General features: G+C 41.5%; 2 protein-coding genes across 2 annotated transcripts; one reads left to right on the forward strand and one right to left on the reverse strand.

Annotated features, from left to right (window-relative positions):
* Positions 1-200: 200 nt before the first annotated feature.
* On the reverse strand, positions 201-14,350 carry LOC110735632. Its single transcript, XM_021915819.1, has 4 exons — positions 14,091-14,350; positions 2,380-2,652; positions 600-767; positions 201-512 (listed from the first exon to the last, which is right to left on the reverse strand). Exons 2-4 carry the CDS (start codon positions 2,618-2,620, stop codon positions 457-459), a joined length of 465 nt encoding a protein of 154 aa, XP_021771511.1. The 5' UTR covers positions 2,621-2,652; positions 14,091-14,350; the 3' UTR covers positions 201-456.
* Positions 14,351-14,725: 375 nt separating this feature from the next.
* Positions 14,726-26,087, forward strand: LOC110735631 (protein VACUOLELESS1-like). Its single transcript, XM_021915818.1, has 15 exons — positions 14,726-15,787; positions 18,556-18,846; positions 19,435-19,574; positions 20,445-20,550; positions 20,646-20,738; positions 21,345-21,434; positions 21,512-21,625; positions 21,735-21,842; positions 21,981-22,054; positions 22,230-22,284; positions 23,477-23,658; positions 24,253-24,382; positions 24,511-24,613; positions 25,370-25,467; positions 25,610-26,087. The coding sequence occupies exons 1-15, from the start codon at positions 14,996-14,998 to the stop codon at positions 25,763-25,765; spliced, it is 2,532 nt and encodes an 843-aa protein (XP_021771510.1). The 5' UTR covers positions 14,726-14,995; the 3' UTR covers positions 25,766-26,087.
* Positions 26,088-27,123: the final 1,036 nt, after the last annotated feature.

Raw genomic sequence — 27,123 nt, forward strand, 5'->3', positions numbered from 1 at the left:
AACCGAAATAATTCGTTTTGAGAATTAAATCCAATCCAAACCGAATTTTTATGGGCTGTTGTATTGGGCCTTAAAATCTGGGCTTTTTATTGGGCATATAATTTTGGGCCTTTTAAAGGCCTAAATTTTGTTCATGTTCCTGAACAAAATGAAAGCATAAATTTTAACATACAACTTTCACAAGTCACAACCATATGTCATACTGCCATAGTAACTAAATTGTCCAGCCATACTGCCATAGTAATTAAATACACTTACACATTGTCCACATTGAGACATAAGAACTTAACAAGTCTTAAAACTATCAAAACAGTCCACATGATGAATTGATAATAAAACAGACAAACAGTCCACAAATGAACTAGTTCAACCAACAGGGCAGCTTCATTCTTAGGCTCTTGGCAGAAACTTCAAGTCTTCAATCAATAGGGCAGCTTCATTCTTGGCAGCTAACTCTCAATCAAGCTCAACCAAGTCCGGGTTTTGACCACCAATTGTCATATTCCTCAAGTCTAATAACATTAAAAAAAATAAACAAGTTACATAATATATATGAAATAATGAAAAAAAATAACATGATAATTGTTGTTTTATGTTACCTTCTTCAAGATCTTCAACTTCTTGTAAACACTCTTCTATATTAGGAAACGGAGAAGAACGTAGCCAATTTTGAGCACAAACAAGTCCTTCAACGACCCTTGGAGTTAAGGAGCTCCTAAATGGGTCTAGAACCCTACCACCAGTGCTGAATGCACTCTCAGAGGCTACTGTTGAGATAGGGACAACAAGTATATTACGGGCCATTCTTCCAATTGTTGGAAACCTAGCACTATTAAACTTCCACCACCCCAAAATATCAAAATTTTCACATTCCTCCTCCGTTTCCTCTTCTAAATATTTGTCTAACTCAATTTTTGCTTCTCCATCTTTCTCACACTTATGTTTCTTATACTTACTCTTCAATACCTGAAGCTTCTTTTGTTTGGGAGAAAATTGGGAACTGTCCATACTTGAGGACACTTCCTCCCTAATCACATCACCAGAAGAACCACGATACTCCTCATACAATGCATTCAAAGACTCTTTCAAATTATTCACCAAAACAAATGCATGCTTAGAATCATAAATTTCAGTTAACATCCACTCAACATAATCTAACTTATAACGAGGATCAAGCACAACAGCAATAAAAATCAGCATGTTCATTTTCTCCGGATCACCCCAATATTTGTCATATTTCTCCTTCATTTTAGTAGCCATAAGACACATCTCCACATCATCATTTGTCATCAAATCTTTCAAAAGGACAGCAACACTCACCAATTCATGGAAAAATAAATTGGAAGTCACATGCAAAGACCCAGAGACACGCAAAGTAAGATCATAAAAGACTTGTAAAAATTCAGAAAACCTTCTGACTGTTTCCCAATCCTCAGAAGTAGGGCAACCCTTCCCCTCCCTCTCATTTAACTCAATCACATAATGAGGGTCCTCCTCAGAGTACCTCTCAAAAGCATACTCAAACACCAAAGCAGCATCCAACATTAAAAAGGTGGAATTCCACCTAGTAGGCACATCAAGGCACAACAACTTTTTAGAGTTGATTTTTTCTTCCACAACACATTTTTTAAACCTTACCAACCTAGAAGGGGATTATTTGATGAATCTTACAGCTTGTCTCACACGAGTAATAGACTCATTAACAATTTTCAAGCCATCAGACACAACCAAATTCACAATATGAGCAACACAACACATATGAAGGAACCGATCCTTAAGAACCCCAGCTTTCCAACCATTTATTTTCCTTCTCATATATCCTATTGCGGTATCATTTGAGCTAGCATTATCAACAGTTATGCAAAATACTTTCTCAAGTTCCCAATCAAGCAAACATTTCTCAATTTCTTTCCCAATTTCCTCCCCCTTATGACTTGATATAGGACAAAAATTCAGAATACGTTTTTGCAAATCCAGTCATTATCAACAAAGTGAACAGTCAAGCACATGTAATTAGTTTGCTGAATAGATGTCCATGTATCGGTTGTTAATGAAACCCTTGAGTTACACTTTTTAATACCAATTTCAGCTTTCTTTTTTGAGTTAAAAAAGTTTCATAACAATCTTTAGCCACAGTAATTCTGGAAGGGACATGAAATCTAGGCTCCATTACATTACAAAATTGTTTAAAGCCTACTCCCTCAACAAACTTAAAAGGCAATTCATCAACTATAACCGTCTCAGATAAAGCTTTTCTAATTACTGTTGGATCATATTTCACATAAGACAATCCACTAGTACAACCACTTTCAATTTTATTGCTTTTGAAAGACAACAAACTTTGTTTTGATTCTTTAGGAGTATTATAGGGGTACTTACGGCATCTATTTATATGAGCCCACAATGGACTAGTGCCATTTCTCTTTGTACCACACTTGTATCTCATACCACAGTACTTGCAACGTGCTTCCATTCCAGTGTGTGTTTCTTCCTTGATAAAGTGCTCCCAAACCTCAGAACGATCCTTCATTCTCTTCCTCTTGGGTTTGGATTTTTCATTGTCAGATTCATGCTCCTCAATAGGGACATTCTCTTCACCATTATCCATATTTGTGGACATTCTGATAATCTGATTTAAAACAGAAAAAAGAACTTGATTAGGGGATTTTTATCCACCAATCACCGTCTGACAAGTGGACCAACCAGGTTCCGCCACGGGTCTTTCACGAAGGCCAATAGGAGCCTGCCACGTGTCAATCACAGATACGTCCTCTACGGACCAATCAAGGCACGCCACGTGTCCACCCATGCCAAATGGGAAAACCGGCCATCAAGGCCCAATCCAGTCTAGAGGCCCGATCAGCCCTAGGTTTACCTTAAACCTAGAGAGTGGCACGCTTCTCAAGGCTATAAATACTTAATTAATCCTCATTAGTTAGGTAATCGAGAGATCAAGAAATCAAGCAGAGAAGAACAGAGTTATTACGGAACACCAACAACCGGCTAATCTCGCTAACGACGCAGATTACCAACACTAAGCACTCTCACCTAGAGAGATCTTATTACTTTAATTTCCGTATTAATTACTCCTTAATCAGGTACTAACTTGACCGTTGGAGGCGGAGCTCTCAGGAGTCTCCGTTATTTTGCAGGTACAGGCGTCCGGTTCCAGTCTCGGAATTGTAACTCTCCCGCAGGACATCAGAAAACCCCGAAACATTTGGCGCCGTCTGTGGGGAGAGTACTTCAGAGATGGCATCCAAGTCTGTACCGACTCCTGAAGAGAGGCGTCCCCTAGACGATCCTCAAGTTCAGTCGGACCATGATACCGAAAGTGAATTTGAAGTTGAAACTCATACAGCTCCAGACGGGACCCTAAGGCCCGACGTACCCGTCATACCGAAAGGAGGGAACGGGAGCATCTTCAAACAGGAAGCGAGCCAGCAGGCGCACCGCCTGCTCGGCAACAGCCGACTGATGGGTCTGCTCCCATCACAAGGAACGAACTCATGACCTTCATGAGGGACTTCAAGGGAGAGATTCAAGAGTTGATCAACAAAAAACCGCATGCTTCAGTCAAAGAGCAGTCGGCCAAGAAACCTTCCACTTCACTGAAGAGGAAGCCAGTTCAAGGGCGAGAGGCGACTCCTCATCCTAAATCCAAGAAGCGGGAGCCACCTGCTCTTGATTTCACAAAACTCCGTTATCCTACGGGAAATAGGAAACCGGTTCGTCATATTCAGGCGGACGGGTCAAAGCAAACGTTCACAGATGCTCGGCTCCTGCTAGAGCAGAAGAAGAGTGACCGATTATCAGAGTCGGCTTCTACTTCAAATTTTCAAGACAGTTTGCGAAATGCCTCGATGAGGCATACTCAGTCGTACCATGAGAGTCAGTCAGGCGGCACCTCCCGTCAGTCCGGCTTTCATAGTGCCCAGGCGGTACCAAACTTACCATTTGTGCCGCAACAACAGTATTTTATGCAGCCACCTCCATTTGGTGGACCTGCAGCAAAAAACGTCCAACCTATGGACTGGCAGCTACGGCTGCTTAGACTTGGTGAACAGCCGTCGGCCTTCTCCAAGGAAATTACTGAAGCCGCTCAGCCGGCCAAAGTAAAAAATGTTCTAGTAGGCGCCTATGACGGCACTACTAACCCAGAAGACCATCTGATGGCATTCACCAACCTGATGTACCTTCAAGGGTTGGATGATCCCACTTGGTGCAAGTGTTTCCCAGCGACTCTCAAGGGAATTGCACAGCAATGGTTCGGCAACCTGCCGACTGGTTGTGTAAACAGCTTCAGGACGCTTGCTTACTTATTTGCCTCCAACTTCGCTATGAACATCCCTGCGAAGAAAACGACCCTTGATTTGGGAACAATTCAGCAGGGCGAGAAGGAGGGGCTTCGTTCTTACATCAGGCGGTTCAACCTGATGAGAATACAGATTCAAGGGTTACCGGATGAGGTAGCTTATACTGACTTTTTTAGAGGTCTCAAAGACGGGTCTACCTTCAAATTTGATTTAGTTCGAAAAAGGGTGGCGACTCTTCAAGAGGCCTTGATTGAAGCAGAAGCCTATATACAGGCGACTGATCTGTGTACGATAAAACAGTCGGACGGGAAGAGGTTCGACAAAAGAGAGGGACGACAGAAACAGTCGTCCAACAAAGATGAGAAAAGAAAAGAGGTCTGGGCGGCTGACTCCTCTAAACAGCCGGCTCAGAAAAAGAAAAAAGAATTCAAACCATACTCCCCAAAGTATGTGTTTAACAAGGATAACCAGTTTATCCTAAAAGAAATAAAGGGACGGTTCTCAATTGAGAAGCCGCTCCCCATGAAGGGTTCTGCAAGCAACCGGAACCAAGACAAAATCTGTGCTTATCATGATGACGTTGGTCATCACACCAATGACTGCATTAGTCTCATGCGGTACCTAGACCGCTTGGCTGAGCAAGGTGATCTTGACACTTATGTCAAGAAATCTACGGGGAACACCTCCTCAAAAAAGCAGTCGGCCAAAAAGAATCAACAGGCCGACAGTTCCGATACAGATGATGCAGTCGTCTACACCATTGCAGGCGGCTTCTCAGGAGGCGGCCCCACTATTAGGGGCAATAAGGATAATATAAGGCGGTTAGATGTAAATTCCGTTCACCAAGAACGGCCGTCCAAATATACATTCCCTGAGATTGTCATCACTGAAGAGGATCTAGGAGGGGTAAGGGGGCCGCATGATGACCCTCTCGTTATTGAATGTAAAGTGGCCAACCAGAGAGTTGGCCGAATCCTCATAGATACCGGGAGCTCCTCAGATCTCATCAGCAGCAAATGTCTGTCAAAACTGAAATATCAGACGGACTGCATACATCCGGCCTCCCACCCTTTAATAGGGTTTGGAGGAGGAGGAGTCCACCCACTGGGACGAGTAGATTTACCCATTCGCCTGGGCGAAAAAGGGGAAGGACGACACATGGTAGTCCGGTTCCTAGTGGTAGAGGAACTCTCGGCCTACAACATGATTCTGGGTCGACCAACCCTGAATAATTCCAAGGCTGTTATAATCCCGTCTCTTATGCTGCTTAAGTTTGAGAGGGATAATGGAACAGTCGGCTCCCTAAGGGGAGATCAGAGGATGGCCCGAGAGTGCTATCTCTCGGATGTCAAGCCCACTGTTATGGCCACTGGGTCAAGTGGAGAAAAAACAGACCTTGACAATGTCAAGGAGAGTGCGCCTGTTCAAGAAACAGGCGACAAAAAGAGAAAGGCGTCCCAGACAGAGTCCGCAAGAAAAGCAAGAAAATAGCAATCATTGGCAGAGGAGCGGCCGGATGAGTTCCGCCCTCAGCCGGCTGGTGAGCACGCGGACCTGATATTAGACGACTCACGCCCTGACCGAACAGTCAAAGTTGGGACGACTGCTCTGAGAAACCTTGGTGACGACTTTCACAACCTGTTGAAAGAATACAAGGACATCTTTGCATTTGAAGTCCATGAAATGTCAGGCATTAGTCCTGATCTGGCGGTACATAAACTCGCTGTGGATCCAAAAAAGAAGCCGGTACGGCAAAAGAAGCGAAACCATGGCGAAGAAAGAAGTCAGGCGGCAGCCGCCGAAGTCAAAAAATTACTTGATGCAGGGTTCATTCGACAATGTTACTTCCCAGATTGGGTTGCAAATGTGGTGCTTGTTAAAAAGCCGAATGGTATCTGGCGAATGTGTGTAGACTACACAGACTTAAACAAGGCGTGCCCCAAAGACAGTTACCCTCTGCCTAAAATTGATAACCTGGTCGACTCAACAGCCGGCCATGCCTTGATGAGTTTCATGGACGCCTATTCTGGTTTCCATCAAATTCCTTTATGGAAGAAAGATCAGGAGAAGACGGCCTTCGTCACTGATCAGGGATTATACTGTTACACGGTCATGCCGTTTGGTCTTAAGAATGCCCCGGCTACCTTCCAACGAATGATAAACACAGTGTTCTTTGATCAGATTGGGAGAAACGTCGAGGCATATATTGATGATATGATTGTCAAGACTAAACTTCAGAAAGATCATCTGGCGGACCTCCGAGAAACTTTCGCCACACTCAGGCGGCACCATGTCATGCTCAATCCCAAGAAATGTGTATTTGGAGTTGAGTCTGGGAAATTTCTCGGATTCCTTATCAATCAGAGAGGAATAGAGGCGAACCCTGAGAAGGTACAGGCGGTCATTGACATGCAGTCGCCTCGTACCGTCCGAGAGGTTCAGAAGTTAACAGGTTGTCTGGCGGCCTTGGGGAGATTCCTAAGCCGATCAGGCAACAAATGCCTATACTTTTTCCAGGCAATTAAGAAAAAGGCAAGGTTCGAATGGGGGCCGGATGCTGAGGCCGCCTTCCAGAAATTAAAGGTTCACTTGCATTCCTTGCCGAGGCTGGTCAGCCCTTTGCCCAAAGAAGATCTCTACATGTACCTGGCCGTCTCTGATCATGCGTTAAGCGCTGTGCTCCTTGCTGAAAGGGACGGCTGTCAGCTCCCGGTCTACTTTGTCAGTCACGTACTGAAAAATGCCGAGTTGAGGTATCCCCTAGTGGAGAAATTTGGTCTTGCACTCTTCATGGCTGTTAAAAAATTGAAGCCCTACTTTTTGGCACATGCAGTCGTCGTGTATACCGACCAACCAATCAAGCGGCCCCTTACCATCATGGAGTCGTCAGGACGAATGATCAAATGGGCCATAGAAATACAGAGCCTCGAAGTTACCTTCGAGCCTAGAAAAGCAGTGAAGGGGCAAGCCTTTGCTGACTTTATTGTAGAGATGACTCGTCCTCATGACTCTCAAGTTCCAGACCAAGTCTGGAAGGTATATGTGGACGGAAGCTCTACTTCAAATGGTTGTGGAGCAGACGTCGTATGTCAATCTCCAGAGGGCGACAGGTTCGAGTATGCTCTACGCTTCAGTTTTCAGGCTTCAAACAATGAGGTAGAATATGAAGCTTTACTAGCCGGGATCCGCATGTGCAAGGCGGCAGGGGCAAGAAAAATAGACGCCTGTTCAGATTCACAATTGATAGTGAGTCAGTACAATGGCGAATACGAAGCAACCCATCCGGCCATGATCAAGTATTTACAGGCGGTCCGACAAGCAGTCGGCTCCCTTGAGGATTTCCATCTGATCCAAGTGCCGAGATCAGAAAACAACCAGGCAGATGCACTGTCAAAATTAGCATCATCCGCCTCCTCCGATACTCCTCGAACTGTTTTTTGGGAAGTAATGGAGAAGAGAAGCATCGAGGAAAACCCTATTGGAATCCTAGACAGAAGCTCAACCTGGATGGATTCAATCAGGGCATATCTGACAAACGGTACACTGCCGGATGATCCTCAACAAGCGACAACACTGAAAAAACGAGCCTCTTGTTTTGAGATGATACAGGGAGAACTTCACAAGAGGGGGTACCTTCAACCCTTCTTAAAGTGTGTTACTCCTGAAAAGGGACGAGAGATACTAGATGATCTTCACTCTGGTTTCTGTGCTTCCCATATAGGTGGTAGGATGCTTGCTCAAAGGGCAAGGCGGCAGGGCTACTTTTGGCCTACTTTGGAAGCAGATGCAATGGAGATGGTGAAAAAATGTGACAAGTGCCAAAGGTTTGGCAAATTAATTCACCGTCCGGCTACTGACCTCACTACCATTCACAGCCCACTACCGTTTGCTAAGTGGGGCATGGACATTCTGGGTCCATATACGCCTGCTACAGGCGGCAGAAGGTATATACTTGTTGCCGTTGACTACTTCACTAAATGGGTAGAGGCGGAGGCTGTAAAGGGAATCAAGACGAAAGATGTAATTTCATTCATTTGGAAAAACGTCATCACTCGGTTCGGGGTTCCCATGTCTATGGTTTTTGATAATGGTCCCCAATTTGAGACGCCTGTTCTCAAAAGCTGGTTGGGAGACCAAGGAATTGCACATTACTTTGCATCTGTCGGTCGTCCACAAGCAAACGGCCAGGTAGAAGCCTTTAATAAAATCATCTCAGACGGTCTCAAGAAAAAGATTGAACGAGCAGGCGGCCTATGGGCGGATGAACTACCACATGTCCTCTGGGCCATTAGGACGACTGAAAAAGGGGCGACTGGAGAAACTCCATTCCTCCTAACTTATGGTGCAGAAGCTGTTCTTCCAATAGAACACTACGAGCCGACTCTTCGAGTAATGCTGTATAACGAAGAGGCAAACTGGGAAGCCATGCGCCTGGCATTAGACTCACTTCCTGAAAAGAGGGGCAATGCTGTTTTGCGCCATGAGATCTATCGCCTGAGAATGACTAGATCATACAACAAAAAAGTACATAGGCGTCCACTCAAAGTAGGGGACTTTGTACTTAGAAAAATGGAAGCAGTAGGTAGGGCTAATGAGTCTGGCAAACTAACTCCCAACTGGGAAGGACCCTACCGAATCTATGAGGAAGTCAGGGACGGTACCTACCGTCTGGAAACACCAGACGGACAACCGTTGCCTCGAACTTGGAATGTAGATAACCTTAAAAAATATTTCTTCTGAGAGATGTAAAGTAAAGAGCTACTTAATAAAGTTTGCACTTACTATTTAATTTTGTATTACGAGGGGCATGCCGTCTGTACCTTTACAGTCGGCTACTCTCCATTGAGTTTTTCACTCTATCATTCAGAGGGGCATGCCGTCTGTACCTTTACAGTCGGCTACTCTCCATTGAGTTTTTCACTCTATCATTTAGAGGGGCATGCCGTCTGTACCTTTACAGTCGGCTACTCTCCATTGAGTTTTTCACTCTGTCTTCAGAGGGGCATGCCGTCTGTTCCTTTACAGTCGGCTACTCTCCATTGAGTATTTTACTCAACACTTAGCTAAAAAGATTAGGGCCTGGCCGCCCCTGTGCCTAACAGGCGGCTACCCTTCTTTTACTTAGCACCTACGTTCACCAAGAACTTACCAAGGCCACCGGCCGAATGATCAGACCAGGCGCCAAGCCACCTGATCAAATCTACAGAACTAATACGACCTGTCCCAACATCATAGCAGGCGTCCGACGGCATCCCTCCGGATGAAATTCGTCGCAGAGAGCAGCTCCCTTTTGGGTGGAACATTGTTCTATAAACTAATTACACGGCACCTATACGACTGTCCCCAAGGGCAACCACGTAGCCGTTTTTGAGACAAGGATAACTCTATCACTAACCAAACCAGTGGTAGCAGTTGACATCTGAGTCAGATGACCGCCTGTATTACTTGGGATAAATGCAGGGGGTACCTATTGAGTTAATAGCCAACAAACATTGGCGAATCAAGGGGTCTAGCCGGCCTCCGCCGCCTGGTACCTCTACTATTCAATCTAGAGTGTGACGAAGACTAAGTAACTCCTATGTTAACTTAATAGTCACTCAAACTTAGTATGGAGCCTAAAAGGTATGAGTCGTCCGCCTGTTTTTAACAAACAGGGACTCTCAACCACTACTCTTGCTAGGTTAAACAAATTACGAGTTAAAAGCCAACATTGGCAATAAAGGGAAACAACCGGTACCCGCCGCTTGTTATCCTACTTAATTCCTTGACGACTAGGTAATACTATTTACTTGGTCAGACCGATTGAATAAATAGTTCGAATACCGATTGAATAAATGGCCGACTGATCGTCTATCCTGGAAACAGACAACCAGTCGTCCAGGGGCATAGGCGGCGTACTTACTATTTGTACCTGTCTGCAACGTTCGGCCATACACAACAGTCGGTCTAGTGAACAAAGGGATATTAGATATGGAATACTTAGACAAATTTGAACCAAAACAAAAATTTGATTAAAAATAAGCCGGTCATTAAAGACCAGCAGAATATTCAAAACCCCGGCCCCCTGGCCGGGTAATTACAAAGCAAACGGCACGCAGGCCGTGGAAAAAATACTTAAAGCTTAAGAAGGGGGCAGTTCAGAATCAGCAGCTGCCGCCTGGTCAGCACTCTTCTTGCTGGACTCGGCTTTAGCTGCACCCTCTTTTGATGCCTTACCCCCAAGTGGCACAAGCGCCATAACCAGCTCTTCCTCCTCCAACGCACCTTCCAACGCCTCTTCTTCAGCAGCCGCCAGGATCTGTTGATTATATGTTTCCGAACACTGGCGGTACGTTCTTTCCCATGAGGCAAAGTCGGCACTGGGGAACAGTCGTTCCCAGGTCATGCGCTGGATTTGAGCGGAGTCTTCCACCATCTCCCGGACGAGCTCTTTCTTCTCTTGCTCGGCCTTTTCCGAGAGCTCTTGGGTAAGACTCTTCTCTTGGCTCACCAGGCGTTCTTTTACGTTGGCCAAAGATTTCTCCATGGCTTCGTAAGAGTGCATTTTTTGGCGAAGAGGTTTCAGCTCGGCCTTGAGGTTTGTGACGGTCGCCTCCAGCTCGTCAACCTTCTTTTGGGCCGCCTCTAACTGAGCCCGAACAGCGGCGGTAGCCTGCGCCTGATAATAAAGAAGATCAATGGTCAGTACTTCATTTTGGGCAATTTGAAACATTGCCTTATCACAGCTGGAGGCGGCCATAGCTTTTGCGGCCTTTACCTCTTTGTTTTTCCGATCAATCGGCTTGCGAAGGCTGTTGAGTCGGAGCAGGGCCTAAGTACAAAGAAAAACAGGCGTCAGTTTCCAAACAAAAAAGATAACAGGCGTCCTGGAACTCAAAAGCTCAAAAATATGCTAAGTATACCTCAGCAAGGACCCCTGAAATCCCATCAAGGTCAAGGGTGCCGGCACCCCTGACCGCCTCCCTGTCAGATGGAGGAACTACTTTAACCATGGACTTGGCTACCTCAACCAAGTCAAGCCCCTGAGGGCCGGCTGCATTAAGCGAAAGGAAAAAACAAGTTAGACCTAGTCAAGAAGGAAGCAAGTGAGTTTTTACAAGTGATTGTCCCTACTTCTAGGCGGCCCCGCCGGGGTTTTAGAAGAAGTGGCCGGCTGCTTCTCAGCCGCCACTGTTTTCCTGGAAGACCCAGGAGAGCTTGCAACAGTCGTCCTCCGGGCCTTGGGGTCCGGCTGTTGCGAGGAAGAAGCCCTTGGAGTGCCAGACTGAAAACAAAAAGAGTTAGTATATGCATAAGATAACTAAAAGAGGATGAGTTTTCGAAGCTTACCAAGGGTGCCCCCTTGTTGGGGGAGTCGGCATAAGACTGTTTCATGAGCGAGGCCCGCAACATGGCCGCCGCAGTCTTGGATGCTGTTATTTTACTCATGGCGTCAGCTGCAAGAAATAAACAGCAAAGTTAGTAAAAATCCTAAGTAAACAAGGCGTGAAAAAACAGAGTATTTGTCAGGCCGGCTACCTCTAGAGCACCGACTGCTGAGGCCACAGGCGGCCAAAAAGTACTCGTTATAGAGCCACTTGAAGCTCGGGACGCAGTTTAGGGGTACTTGCTCTCGTACCCCTGAAGTAGAGTTCACCCTAGTCTCTACTTTGAAGAGTCCTCTGTCTAGGATCTCTTTTTTAGCCTTTGGGGGAACAGGCGGCATGCTGCGGCCGCCTGCGAGAAGAGGCGGATCCCTATTCCACTTGTTAAAACGTTGGTTCAGCTCCGTGTCTGAACCCTCAATGATAAGGAAGGTGTTCCGCCAATCCTTCCATTTGTTCGCCTTACCTCTCGTCATGAGGTAACCCCTATGGCTTGTTAATTGGTACCAGCCGGTACCTCCCGACTTAGGGGTCCGGCTGAGATAGTTCATGTGGGCGAAGGCCTCAAAGCTTGGCTCCACCCCGTACATTTCGCACCCGGCCACATAGCCGAGTACGTTTACCCAAGAGTTGGGGGCTAACTGCCATAACCCCAGATCATACCCATCTAAAATCCGCTGAACAGCCGGATGTAATGGGAAGCGCAGTCCAGCTTTGATGGCCGCCACATAGCAGCCAAAGCAGCCGTCACCATAGCTGGTACCAGCCGGCCAGACGACAGTGTCTTCTGGATCCGGCACGAACAGTAAAAATTCCGGGCCCATTCTGTGGTTGGCAATAAAGCTCGCCACGTTGTCTAGCATGGTTGCGATCCAGCCCCGGGGTACCATGCAGTAGTAGGGGGTGTTTTCCTCTCTGTAAGAGGCGGACGGCTCCGCCCAATTGTCCCCCTTCTCAACTGCATGAGAAAGTCTCGCCTCTTGTAGGCGGCTATGTCTTTCTTCTGAGCCTGGAGAACTGTGGCCAGAAGAGCTGGACTCGGACTCGTCCTCTGACGAGTCCGAAGAGGACGACTCCTCCCCTCTCCCAGAGGGGCCCGCCTCCTCTCCCTTAGAAGGAGCAGGAGGAAAATTAGACATGTCAACGGTAAGATGGGAAGGGACCACCTTGGCCCCTCTCTCAGAACTGTCGGCTTGGCAGTCGCCTCGTTTCAATTCTACATCTGGCGCCTGGTCAGATGTTTCACTAAGGAGCACCCTTTGGGAGGAGCCGTCTGAGTTTGATATCATAGCAGTCTGTTTCGTTCTGGCCATCACGTTCTGCATAGACACAGATACAGTCGGACTTTGTATAAAGGGCAAAGATGGGTCCAGAAAAGGGCAGGCGGCACTCCTAGTCCTAGATTCAGCCGTCCCCGGTGACCGGCTGATCACTAACTTAGGTCGTGTCGTGTGCTTCCGTGGTGCCATTTCAAAAAATAAAAAGAAAATTAAGAGTAAGAGAACTGAGTTACCTGAACGAGTGACGGTTGATGAAGTCCTGGAAGTCCGGTGCAGTCGGTTTGTCAGAACAGGCGGTAGGCAGAAAAGGTCCGAAATGTCAGAGCAAGTTCAGGGGTCCGAATGTTCTCGCAAAGTTCTCAAGTGTGAAAATGACCGAAGTCATCACTTCCTTTTATAGGCAAAGTGAGAAGGCGAAAGGTCGCTTCCAAATTCAAAATTTGGGCGGGAAAATCTCTCGGCCGTTTGCAAGGTGACACCTGTAGCAGGCCGTCGCCTGTCACCGTGCGACACCTGTCACAGGCGACACGTGACCAGTCACGTGCCACCTGTGAGGGGCAAATGATTAGGGGATTTTTATCCACCAATCACCGTCTGACAAGTGGACCAACCAGGTTCCGCCACGGGTCTTTCACGAAGGCCAATAGGAGCCTGCCACGTGTCAATCACAGATACGTCCTCTACGGACCAATCAAGGCACGCCACGTGTCCACCCATGCCAAATGGGAAAACCGGCCATCAAGGCCCAATCCAGTCTAGAGGCCCGATCAGCCCTAGGTTTACCTTAAACCTAGAGAGTGGCACGCTTCTCAAGGCTATAAATACTTAATTAATCCTCATTAGTTAGGTAATCGAGAGATCAAGAAATCAAGCAGAGAAGAACAGAGTTATTACGGAACACCAACAACCGGCTAATCTCGCTAACGACGCAGATTACCAACACTAAGCACTCTCACCTAGAGAGATCTTATTACTTTAATTTCCGTATTAATTACTCCTTAATCAGGTACTAACTTGACCGTTGGAGGCGGAGCTCTCAGGAGTCTCCGTTATTTTGCAGGTACAGGCGTCCGGTTCCAGTCTCGGAATTGTAACTCTCCCGCAGGACATCAGAAAACCCCGAAACAGAACTCACTCAATAACCAACAATTTTTATGCAAATCTATGAAAAACAATCAATCTATCAAAAAGAAAACATGCAATTCGAGCATAATACTATAATAGAACAACATATATTCTGAACTCTGAAGGAATATCATCAATTCGAGCATAATACAATTCGAGCATAATAACTATTCAAAGAAAACAATCTATCACCAATTCGAAAATAACAAAGAAAACATGCAATTCGAGCAGGAAAAGAGAAGTGCAAGTGAAATCTGAAATTCAAAATAACAAAGAAAACATGCAATTCAAGCAGGAAAAGAGAAGTGAAATATGAAATATTGAAATTAAAGCATACCGGAACACTCGAACAGGTGGTCAGTGGCGGCCGGCGTTGGAACACTCGAACGGAACACAAGTGGTAAGTAGGAAAGCAGGAAGTAGTGAGGTGGTGGATAGGTGGTGGTGGACGAACGGATTGAGGTGGTGAGAGGGAGAGATGAGGGAAAATCTAGGGTTTTAGTGAGGGAAAGAGAAACGGCTGACTGAAACTCTGAAAGGGAAAAGGGAAAAGAGGGAAATTATTTAGGGTTTGGGTATATATATGTAGGAAAATGGGCTGAGATAATTGGGCTTATAAATTTCGTTTCGGTGTTCGGTTTTCGGTTTTTAAAATCCCAAAACCGAATCCAAACCGATATAATTCGGTTTTCATTTTCTCAAACCGATCCAAATCGAAAACCGAACAAAACCGAACCGAATTGATTATTCGGTTCGGTTTGGTTCGGTTTTCGGTTTTTATCCAAACTACTTTCACCCCTAGTAAAAAGACAAAAAAAAAAAAAATCAAAGGGAATAAAGGAAATAACACGACGACGCCAGAAAGTCAGAAACTTCAATATTCCGGCGCATTTCTCTCTCCTCTTCATCAATGGCGGCAGCAGTCTCCATTGCAGCAGAATGGCAGCTCCTCTACAATCGCTTCTACCGAAAACCCGAGATCTATTCCATGAAATGGAAGCACATTGATCTCAATCGTAACAAGGTAGCTTGCGCTCCTTTCGGCGGTCCAATCGCCGTAATTCGCGACGATTCAAAGATTGTCCAGCTTTACGCCGAATCAGCTCTTCGGAAACTCCGAATCTTCAATTCCGCCGGCAATCAGATTGCAGAAACTGTCTGGAGAAACCCTGGTGGTCGATTGATTGGTATGTCGTGGACCGAAGATCAAACCCTAATTTGTATTGTTCAAGATGGTACTGTTTATAGGTATAATATTCATGCTGAGTTGATTGAACCTAGTTTTTCGTTAGGGAAGGAGTGTTTTGAGCAGAGTGTGGTGGATTGTGTGTTTTGGGGGAATGGGGTTGTGTGTATAAATGAAGGGTTTCACTTCTTTTGTGTGCCGGATTTCTCGAGTTTCGATTCGGATAAGGGTGTGGTTAAGATGGCTGATCCTGGGCTCGAGGATCCACCGTTGTGTGTGGCCGTGATAGAGCCGAAATATACCATGTCTGGGAATGTGGAGGTGTTGCTTGGTGTTGGTGATCATGTATTGTTGGTTGATGAAGATGGGGTGCAACAGTTGGGTGTTGGAGTTGGCCCGCTTCAGAAGATGGTGGTTTCGAGGGATGGGAAGTATTTGGCTTCCTTTACTCATGATGGGAGGCTCTTGGTTATTACCTCTGACTTTGCTAGCATCATTTTCGAGTATAGTTGCGAGGTTAGTTATATTGTTTTCGTAAAATTCGAGCTTTCAGTATGTTTATTGTAAGTGTTATCTATCTGCAGACTTTATTGTTCCTGATGACTTAGTGTTCTTTTGTTTGACAAAAAGTTACTCAATGCAAGTTGTTTGGTTGGCAAAAACGTAGGAAGTTAAGACTTATTTGGAAGTTCTAGAAAAATGGGTGAACTTGCTGGTTGACAAAAGTGTTGGAAGTTGCCCTTCTCTGGAAGTTATAGTAAATATGGTGAAATTGCTTAACTAGTTGAATTGCATGTGTTAAAATAAAACAACCTTATCTTTGTGCAACCACCATTTAGTTGATTTGTGGAAATTATGCTTTAGGAATGAGGTCTTAGGCTATGGAGAATATAGTGTGTTGTAATTCGTTAGGTTGCTAAGAATATAGTGAAGGATGTTTTGAGAGTGTAAGCTTTGTTTGCAAGCTGAATGCTTTGTTACAAACCAATTTTTGATTTATGATTGCTGATGGATAGTAATATAGTTACTGGTAAGGGGCAGCCACCTTTACTTGTGTAGACAATCTTGGCTAACAGGATATATACAACGTCTTAAGCTGTTAGTTGATTGTTTCACGCTATTTTTTTGGATGTACATCTTGTACAGTATCTAAATAATTCTCGGAAAGTGACATGAAGTATTAGACTTTTAGCTTTAGGGTGCATGCTTCGCATAGGTCCGTTAGTGTGTTGTTGTCTCCATTTGAACTATATCTCTACCTCAGTTTGAGTAGAGCCGCCACCCCCCCCCCCCTCCCCAAAAGAAAAAACACACACACACACAATCTAGAATAGGATTTTTGTTGGAAGTTGGAAAGAGCTTCAAGTTGAGATCACTATAACTAGAGGTCCAAAATAAGAAACTGATAAAACCTAGAACATTGACCTTATATCTTGTGCACACAGTGCTCCATAAATGATAATTCAACTTATTCTCCCCACATCTCCCTTTTTCTTGGTTTCAGTTCCATTTCATAGAGTAGAGTCGATTCAGAGATATTATCTCATTGGTTTGATGAAGTGCATCCCGTCTTGGACCTTATTATTTAGTGTCTTAATTGATTTTGCTAAGGTGTTAAATGCTTTGTTTTTGCTGTGTTAAGGAGCATAGCTTCATAAAGATTTAGTTCTCCAGTTTAACTTCACAGAAGAGATACTAGGTGTTACTGAAACATGTACATGCCTTGTGCACACAGTGCTCCATAAATGATAATTCAACTTATTCTCCCCACATCTCCCTTTTTCTTGGTTTCAGTTCCATTTCATAGAGTAGAGTTGATTCAGAGATATTATCTAATTGGTTTGATAAAGTGCATCCCGTCTTGGACCTTATTATTTAGTCTCTTAATTGATTTAGCTAAGGTGTTAAATGCTTTGTTTTTGCTGTGTTAAGGAGCATAGCTTCATAAAGATTTAGTTCTCCAGTTTAATTTCACAGAAGAGATACTAGGTGTTTCTGAAACATGTACATGCCTTATCCATCATTAAAGTTGTTAATTTGCATAAGCTCCTTTAGTAAAGATCTTATCGAAGGTGTAATAATGAGAATAGCAGAGCTTGAACTTGGCTGATAACATTACTCAAAACAACTTTGACCAAGCTTAAATTGAGCTTGAAATATTTTTGGGCTGAATTTGTAACTTATGCTTGACTCTGAATTTATAGTGGTGAAGCAGATAAAAAGTTTTGAGATTTCAGAAAATGCTTGCAACTATTTTGTATTGCATTTCAGAAATAGAGCTTTAATACTTGTCAATAACATTTTGATATTATATGAGAAATAGATATGATACCAGAACACACTTTTTTTTTTCTCTTCTGATTTGTATTAAGTCTCTTTGATTAGATTTCCTTGCATTATGTGTTACAATTTGAAATATTTAGGATAAAAGTGAATGATACATGTGCAAAACTTTGCTTTTGCGTAAAGTTTTGGGAGAGTTGTTTTGTGAGTCATTTCTTGTGCTATTTTATTTAGGAATTATTGGAAGTTGATTTGAAAGGAGATGGTGGAGGATTAATTTTACTGATGGAAAGAGCAGGTGGGAAATATATGTCATTTTGTATTTTGTACTTTGTTCATTGGAAAACTGGATGAGAAAGGAGATAGTTGGGGATCACCGTGAGGGATAAATGATAACTTACTAAGTGTGTTAGTGAAAGAAAAATTGGAGAGATAGTAAAAGACATAATAAAGAACAAAAATCAATATTAATTTTACACAATATCAAAGATCAAGTTATGTCATAGGGCTTAAAAAGTGACAGAGTAATGCACAGACTGGTTATTCCTACGTTATGAGGCTGCTAGTTAGTTGAATGTATTCAATGTTAGTGGAGGGATATTCGATAGTGTAAAATGTTATACGTTCTGTATTGTTTTGAAGTAAGACATGTTGGATTTAGGGTAAACAAGGAGTTGATATTATTTCCGGATGGATCATGCTTTTCTTGCTGCTAAGCAGTTTCTGGTTGGATAGGGATATATGGTTTGAAACCATATTGCTAATTTATGTAGTTATGTGCACAATACTTCCCCCTCCCTCTATTCTCTGTTGGGACATTGTGTCCTAAATATGTGTACTATTCACTTGATAATCAAGTGAATTGCATTGTTTTTTCTTTATATTGGCGAAGATGGGAAACACTTATATATGCTCCTTGGCCCTTGCTTTTAAGTTTGACTTTCCAAATTTGGCTCTTGGTCCCCACATTGATGTCTTTTTCTATTTGCCCTTCTATGCAGTCTGCTCTTCCTCCAGAACAGCTGGCTTGGTGTGGACTGGACAGTGTATTGTTGTATTGGGATGATGCTCTTGTGATGGTGGGCCCATATGGAGATCCAGTACGCTACTATTATGATGAACCAATAATATTGATATCAGAATGTGATGGTGTAAGGGTTCTGTCCAACACGAATATGGAATTTCTCCAGCGTGTTCCTGATTCTACGGTGTCTATCTTTAAAATAGGAAGCACAACCCCTGCAGCTTTGCTGTATGATGCTTTGGATCATTTTGATAGGCGTAGTGCCAAGGTATCTAACTAGATTTTTATACCTTTAGAACTGCTTTTTGTGACGCTGGTTTCATTTTCATCTCTATGGGAAATTTCTGTTAGATGTATTATCTTTTGCTCCGATTAGCTAGTCTATACATATATTTGGCTTAACTTTGCTACTCTGTATTTTACTCTTAAGTATGTTAATTCAAATATAGGTCATATACGAATTCTGCATATCAAAGTTTAATATATAAAGCTCATTTAATGCCTAAGTGACATTTTAATATTCACAACAAATCTATTTTATAGGTTATATAAGCATGTGCCATATGGATCCAATTTTAAAGCACAATTCAAATAGATTTTACATATATGAAAATGAAAATAATTTAAACTTGTAAATATAATTGAAATTACAATCACTGACATGTAATTATAATTTGACTATCGATGATTTACGATCATCATATATTAGTCTTGTGCTATAGTACTCGGATCTAAAAGCTTATGAATACCTGCCATTGAGAAGCAAAGAGGAGTGGTAATTATGCGGGTGCCTTGTATGTCAAGTTACCTTAATCTTTTCCCCTTTTCACCTTCTAAAATTTTCACCATTTGACAGGCTGATGAAAATTTGAGAATGATAAGATCATCATTGCCAGAGGCAATCGAAGCATGCATTGATGCCGCAGGTTATGAATTTGATGTTTCACGTCAACGTACGCTGCTGAGAGCTGCTAGTTATGGGAAAGCTTTTTGTTGGTGAGTTTATGAATCTCTGGGTGCATAAAGTTTTATTTAGCTAATACTCTGAATGGTTTGCAAATAAATTTTCTTGTTCTCAAATTCTAATCTGTGATGCTTTGGTGAAAGAAAATCTTTAATCCAGTGTAGGATTTGTTTCTCTTGATTTCCTCTGATGTACACTGTAGACCTGTAGGGTCTAGAATCTACTTGCACCTGCCATCCCCTCCATTGTTCTCTCTTATAGATGCTCCCTCTGTCCCACTATGTTAATCACATTACCCTTAAATAGATGTCCCAATTAGTTTTCTTCTTCTTTTGATTATGAGATCCTCTCTCTCTCTCTCTCTTTCTCTCTCTCTGGATTCTACTTTAATTAGTTCTCTTTTTGATGGACATATCACAACCTCTTTTTGATTTGAGATGGGGAAAGAACCCTATAAGCATGATTAAAGACCTAAAAAATTAGAATATTATATACAAGGACGATTGGGCAGCTTTAACTCATTGCCACTTCTCTGTGGAGTTCATTTTCAGTCTTTCTGGAGGAACTCATTTATCTCCTTTGGCGGATTATGACTTATTGGGACTTTGGGAGATAAGGTCTAAATTTCTCTTTATTCCTGCATGTTGTAACTGTGCCTAAGTAATTGGAATATCCCTTCTATTTTCCCTGACAAGCTATCCTCTTGTTCTTATCCAGTTCTGTGGTTTAAGTCTTTTAAAATTTTTGGTGATTGGGATAATGTCATGTTACTGGTTGACAATGCAGAGAGATTTGTTTTGTGTATGTATAAAATTAAAAGCATGTTGTGTGCTATCACTTAGAGACAATGTTCTTATCTTTCTGATTGTTTCTCGGTAATGATATCCAGTTGGCTTTGACAGCAATGTTCCTCGTGATCATTTTCAAGAAATGTGTAAAACCTTGCGTGTATTGAATGCTGTGCGCAGCCCTGAGATTGGAATCCCTCTAAGTATACAACAATACAAGGTAATGTCTTTATTAGTAATACCTGTACTTGTTACTATTCATGAAGTCAGGCATAGTTGTGTTGAAGTCCTGTTGAATATAATTATCCACTGCAGGAGCTAACAGCACCAGTTTTGATATCTCGCTTGATTAATGCCTACCATCATCTCTTGGCTCTGAAATTGTCCGAGTACCTCAGCCTGAATCAGGTGCCGTATGCAATTTTGTAAGGTTTTTTTTTGGAATGAATGGCAAGCATTATGACTAAACTAATATGGGTTATTGTGTGGTGAGTGTTGCCTTTCCTGTTGGGGATTTAAATGATTGCATGTAACTCCTTTTGGTGTAAGAGCATACAAACAAATACTTCGTACAATATTATTAGAGGTTGATGATTATCTCGAGCTTCAAAATTGAAAGGGAAGTGTGAATTGGGCCTAAGTTTTTCTGATTAAAAACAGTGAAATTTTGATGTTTGTTTATGGGCCTCCAGCTGTGTATGTTGCTGCCCCTACAAAGGTTTTTTTTTTCATAAATAAGTTCTTAGGGTGTTATTTTTCCTATTTCTGACAATAGATGTCAGCAAAAGTAGGCTTTATAGCCAAAATTAAATAGTCCTTTGAGGCACTATCACATTAAACACACTGAGTGATGATTTTCTGATGTCTAATCTTTTGGTCACTGGTGAATCAGTCTAAAATTATAGATCATATCCATCGGGTATATAAAAGCTTTTGTAGGCTAAATCTTAGATTGTCCTCATCAAGCACTTAAAGGTTTGTCTTGCTGATTTGTTCTGATTCCAATTCTATTAGGAGCTGGTTATAATGCATTGGGCATGTACAAAGATAACAAGCTCATTTGCAATGCCTGATTCAGCTCTCCTCAGTTTATTACTTGACAAGGTTTGTTTCTTCATAGCTTCCTATCTTTAATGTTGAGCTCTTGAGCAACTCCTAATCAGTGCTTGTACAACTTTCAGTTGAAGATATGCAAAGGCATAGACTATGCAAGAGTAGCTGAGCATGCAGATAAAAGTGGCCGCAGAAAGTTGGCTGCTGCTCTTGTTGAGCATGAGCCTTGTTCATCTAAACAGGTTTTGCTTTTCAAATGTTATTATGGGTTTGCGTTTGTGATGTTCTATATATTTTTCTTATCCAAAAAAATAGTTATAAAAATATCTTAATTTATATTTTCCTGTTTAGGTTCCACTGCTATTAAGCATAGGAGAGGAAGACTCAGCTTTGACCAAATCTACTGAAAGTGGGGATACTGATCTTGTTTATTTTGTTCTATTCCACATTTGGCACAAGGTAACTTATAGATGTTGTTAAAGTATGTGATACAGTATTAACTATCAAGTTTATTCTAGTGCCTTTTCTGATGAGGCTTCAGTTGTGTGGCATATTTTGTGTGAATTTTATGGTTGGTTTTACCCATCTTTGTTACAGAGGCCAGCATTGGAGTTCTTTGGAACAATACAAGCTAAACCTCTGGCAAGGGATTTATTTATAGTGTACTCAAGGTACTGCATAATGTTATCTATTATTCTCTTTTGACTTTTCTCCAACTATTAGTATAAGACTTTTTTCTGCAACTATTTAATATATGACTTTTGTCTCTCTGCCTTCCTTTCAAGAAAGTTTCTTGCCCAGAATTGTGTATATTTTTATTAAAATTTGCTTCTCTATGCTTTGCAGGTGTTATAATCATGAATTCTTGAAGGATTTTTTTCTATCAGCTGGACAACTGCAGGTACGTTTTGTTTGAGAACATGTTGATGTTTTAATGTTTGCTGTTGGTTAAAAGAGTAGACGAGATAAATGATGAAATTTGGATTATGATTAAGCCCTGCATATATTACTTGAAACATAACATTCCCAACAGAGTAAAAGATTCAATGTTCTTTGATTATTAGATTGCTATGGTCTAAATTAGCATGGCTTATTTACGGGAAATAGCAGATAGCTGCTGTATATTTAATTAAAGCCAATTGGAAACTTCTGTTTTTGCATTAGTAAGGCTTCATCTTCGATATTCTTATACTTCGTTCAAGACAGGAGTTTCTTTAAAGGCAGTGTGGTGATAGTCTTGTCTGTTTTTTTTTTCACTAGTAGATTCTGTATCTCTCTCATTATGGTCTTACCTCCCACAACCACCCCCCCCCCCCTGAGGAAATGTCAATTCATCACATTTGAACAGAGTTAACCACACATATCTAGCAATATCTGACAATGTCCTTAAGAGTTATAAAAATTATCATGTACATAGTATAATGAGTCCTTTAAGTTGCAGGTTAATAATATCAAGTGGTCATTGAAAAGACTTTAAAAGCGGTACTAATGAGAACTTACTGCTTATTCATGCTTGAGAAATTGAATACCTCCTTTTCTCTGTTTCATTGGACTAATATTTTAAATTAAACAACTCATAATTTTATATGCTTTGTAGGTTTGAATGCTTAGAACACTATGGGCTGTTTGGTTGACCAAATTTACAGTGTTTGCCAGTCTGACTTTCTTAAAAAAACTGGAAATAGATTACCTATTTACAATTTTACATTGAGTGGGGAAAGATGTGAGGACCCTTTTCACTTTACACGCATGTCTAGATTAGTCTTCTGTTTCTTTTTAAGTACTTATGATTTTAGGTGTATCACTTAAAACTTTCACTTTACCTTAATGCTCTTGTAGCACTGGGATAATATTTTCTATGGTGTACTCCAGACATTTTAAATGTATATGGCGGATACTGGTGATGATGCTTATGTGCACAATACTGAAAATTGGGCTGTTAGTACTCATTTACAATGCAGTGCAGTCCATCCCAACTGTACTATACTGTACTTTAGGCTCACAAAATTCTGACATTATGTATGGGAATCCATAGGACATTTGTATCAGCCATAATTTAAGTTATAAAGCTCTAGAATGTGTCTGTTTTGCAGGAAGTTGCATTTCTTTTATGGAAGGAATCTTGGGAAGTAAGCAAGAATCCTATGGCGAGCAAGGGCTCTCCACTTCATGGGCCACGCATTAAACTTATTGAGAAGGCCCGTGATCTTTTTGCTGAAACAAAGGAACACAATTTTGAATCAAAAGCTGCTGAAGAACATGCAAAATTATTGAGGTATACGTCAGTTTTTTAATTTGCCCTTATTTTTACCCATTTATCATTATTTATTCTTCAGTTGATGCCTGTAGAAAGGGCTATCAGATTTTTTAGCATGTGAGAACAAGAAGATGGAGTGTTAAGATGTGTTCCTACTCTTGGTGATGAGGGCAAGCCTTTTACTTATGTCATTTCTGGCAGCTGTCTCTAATATGTGGAAATGAGGGATTAACTAGCCAAATGGATATATAGTTAATCATTTTCACCCTGTAACTTTTCTAGCTTCTGTTCGTGAGACAGCCAATGAAAACTGTACTTCTACAAGTGGGAGTATATTAACTGAGTGTGCTAAATCCACTGCCTAAGCAACTGTTTCCTTCTCTTTATGTTCTCAGCTATTTTATATATTCTCTTTTTGTGTCTTAAGAAAGCCATCTACAAACCCACACAGCTAAAAATTGAGATATCTTTTTATGCGCTTACCTTGTGTGTGTGTGTTTTTTTTTAAACTTAATTTATAAGTGAATGATAACTCTTGGTGAATGCATGGTGATTGATTATTATTTTAGATGTTTTGTCCTTGCATTTATGAATTTTTTGCAATTGCAATAGAATACAACATGAGCTTGAGGTATCCACAAAGCAAGCAATATTTGTAGATTCAAGTATCAGTGACACCATTCGGACATGCATTGTGCTTGGAAATCATCGAGCTGCTATGAAGGTGAAAACTGAATTCAAGGTGTGTAGTCTTATCATCTGTTTCACCCTTTATGTTAACAGGAATAGATATGTGCTCAATCTTTTTCCCTATATTTTGTTGGCTTATAGCTTTAATTTATTTGTTTACTTGTCATGGCTACTTGGTAGGTTTCTGAGAAAAGATGGTATTGGCTCAAAGTTTTTGCGTTAGCTACAATAAGAGATTGGGATGCCTTGGAGAAGTTCTCAAAGGAGAAGAAACCACCAATTGGTAGGCATTTTAGCTTTCACTATATGTTTTAATATGTGCTAATGTTCCATTGAGTAATCTGTTTAAAACCCTGGAGACTAATAGTTGTCAATGGTTCTATTTTACTTTCTTCCTATCAGAATGCTACATGATCCATTTTGATCAATATGCTCACTTGATTCTGAAGAAAATCCTTGGGAAGGTGGATAAAAATGTAAATTTATACTTGATATTTGGAATAATTTATAACTATGCCAATAATCAGCTCATTAATGTGCTCAGTAGCAACGATTTTTGTGATGATCTTCTGCTGCCTCAATGAGTGTCCAGTTTAAATAAAATGTGTCTTCTTTTTGAAATGGGAGCTGGTTATAGGTTGAAACGCAGGTTGTGTTTATTTAGAGTATGTGTAGGTGTTCTCTGGTAAATTTTTGTGAGGTATATGCTACCTTTTTCTTTGTTTGTGGCTAAAGTTTTCATTCAATCCTTCTGGCTAGCTGCATTCACAAAACATCCTTTTTCTTTTTTTCATCTTTTTTTTTTTTTTTCGCATGCTCTTTCTTGTGCAGTTGTGCCAATTTTATTGCGTTTTTCTTTAGAATTTTGTTCTTCCTGAACTTGTTTCTTAAGTCATCAGTAAATAATCATTTTATTATTTAAGGGATAAGAATATTGAGACCTGAAGTTATACTTGCACCATTCAAGCTGTAAATTTAACCAATCGCCTAATTTCTCTTTATGTTAAACTTAGCTTTGCGTTGTGCTTGCACCTTTCAGGTTATAAACCCTTTGTTGAGGCCTGCATTGATGCAGATGAAAAAGGTGAAGCTTTGAAATATATTCCAAAACTTATTGATCTTCGAGAAAGAGCTGAGGTAAACTGAATTGTGTTTTTGCTATTCTTCCATACTATTTTGTTAAAAGCTTGGACATTCAGCAAATGCTCATTTTTGTGAAGTGATCTGAAACCAGTGTCAACTTTTAAAGTATCTTCTGATTCATTTCTATGCTCCTCAGGCTTATGCTCAGATTGGAATGGCAAAAGAAGCTGCAGATGCTGCTTCTCAGTCGAAAGATAGTGAGCTGCTTGGTCGGTTGAGGTTGAGTTTCTCACAAAATACTGCAGCTACATCAATTTTTGACACTATCCGTGAGAGGTTGGGTGTTTCATAAGGGTCTTCTTCCTTTTTTTTTAATTAATTTGAAGGTGCCCTTTTCCTTTTTTTTTGGGGTGAGGGATCGGTGTTTGTGTTTGTGTTAACGTGTGTGAATTTGCTAGAGAGATGTTGGGGGCTTGGGGATAACATCTATTCTGAGTGTAAAGTTTTCCTAAATAAAATATTCAGCCATTGGTGTGGTTTTTTCTTTGCCACCATGTGAACACTTGTGATCATTTTGTAAGATGTGACAGAAGGAATGTACATTTAAACCAACATTCTGTTTCTTGACAATTTGACAGTTTTATTTGAACCAATTTAGTGCCTTTTGGGGTCAAGCTTGCAGTAGGTTTTATACCTCCTTAAAAAGAATTACAAAGTGGCTCAAATCTGGGCATTTGAGACAACACGCATCGATTGGGCTAAGCTCCGTGCAATTGGGTGAGGAAGGTCGATCAAGCTTGCTAAATTTCTGGAGCTTCCTTGAGGCCTTGACTTCTTTGGTCTAGGGCTTCTTCGATTGGGCTTCAATTCGCAAGCCCACATCTTGCGCAACTTTGGCCTTGAATGACAATGGACCTGTGGCTTTCTTCTTGAGGGTCTCGAGTTCCATTTGCCTTTGTCTCTAGAATTGAACCCTTGATCACCAAACTCGAAAACTTCTCGTTCAGAAATGAATTCTAATACTTGGTCATATAACACTATCTCTAATGCCTTGTAGAAAACACACATTAATAATAAAAACAGCTCAAAAAAACCCAAATAAGCACAAATATGACTTTGCGATGGGGATAAAATTATACATAAAATAGACACACAAACTCAGATGAAACAATATTCTTCTAGGTCTTACTCAAAATTTCTTTTTCTGGAGGTTGAGAACTTCCATTTGCCTTAGATCAAGGCATAACGTGACTCCCTTTCTTTGCATTTACAACTTTTTTCTTCCCTTTTCCCCATCTATGGAGTTTGGTGCATGATAAGACTCCACTGTTATCGTGTACCTCTGAAGAGAGAAAATTTTGGCAATTTTTATGTTTTTAAAATATAAAGCATCACATTGGCCGTGTGTAAATTGAGCAAAAGGCAAGATGAACACATTAAAAATAAAATAAAAGAAGTACTATACATATTGTATTCAAAGTCCATTTTTGTTCATTGTAAATTGATAAACCAAACAAGCCCCCCCCCCCTCTCTCTCGAAACATTGATCCAAGAACGAAAGTACCAAGGTCAAACAACACTTGACTCACGCTTAATTTCAAGTAGCATTATAAGCCAAGCCTAACCAACTCTAAAGCTCCCAACCCGTGATCTCGATTTAAGCTCAACTCGTTAACACCCCTAATCAGGTTGACGAAAAAAAAAAACCCT

The sequence above is a fragment of the Chenopodium quinoa genome, unplaced genomic scaffold (genome assembly GCF_001683475.1).
Source record: "Chenopodium quinoa cultivar QQ74 unplaced genomic scaffold, ASM168347v1, whole genome shotgun sequence".
Classification (NCBI taxonomy): Eukaryota; Viridiplantae; Streptophyta; class Magnoliopsida; order Caryophyllales; family Amaranthaceae; genus Chenopodium; species Chenopodium quinoa.

Coding starts and splice junctions, on each gene's coding strand:
- LOC110735632 (XM_021915819.1), bottom strand. CDS start 2,620: ATGTCCACAAATATGGATAATGGTGAAGAGAATGTCCCTATTGAGGAG. Junction 768..2,379: donor GGCTCATATAAATAGATGCC/GTAAGTACCCCT, acceptor CTATCTCAACAG/TAGCCTCTGAGAGTGCATTC. Junction 513..599: donor AGTTGAAGATCTTGAAGAAG/GTAACATAAAAC, acceptor TAATGTTATTAG/ACTTGAGGAATATGACAATT.
- LOC110735631 (XM_021915818.1), top strand. CDS start 14,996: ATGGCGGCAGCAGTCTCCATTGCAGCAGAATGGCAGCTCCTCTACAAT. Junction 21,435..21,511: donor TCAGTTTATTACTTGACAAG/GTTTGTTTCTTC, acceptor TACAACTTTCAG/TTGAAGATATGCAAAGGCAT. Junction 21,843..21,980: donor TATTCCACATTTGGCACAAG/GTAACTTATAGA, acceptor TCTTTGTTACAG/AGGCCAGCATTGGAGTTCTT.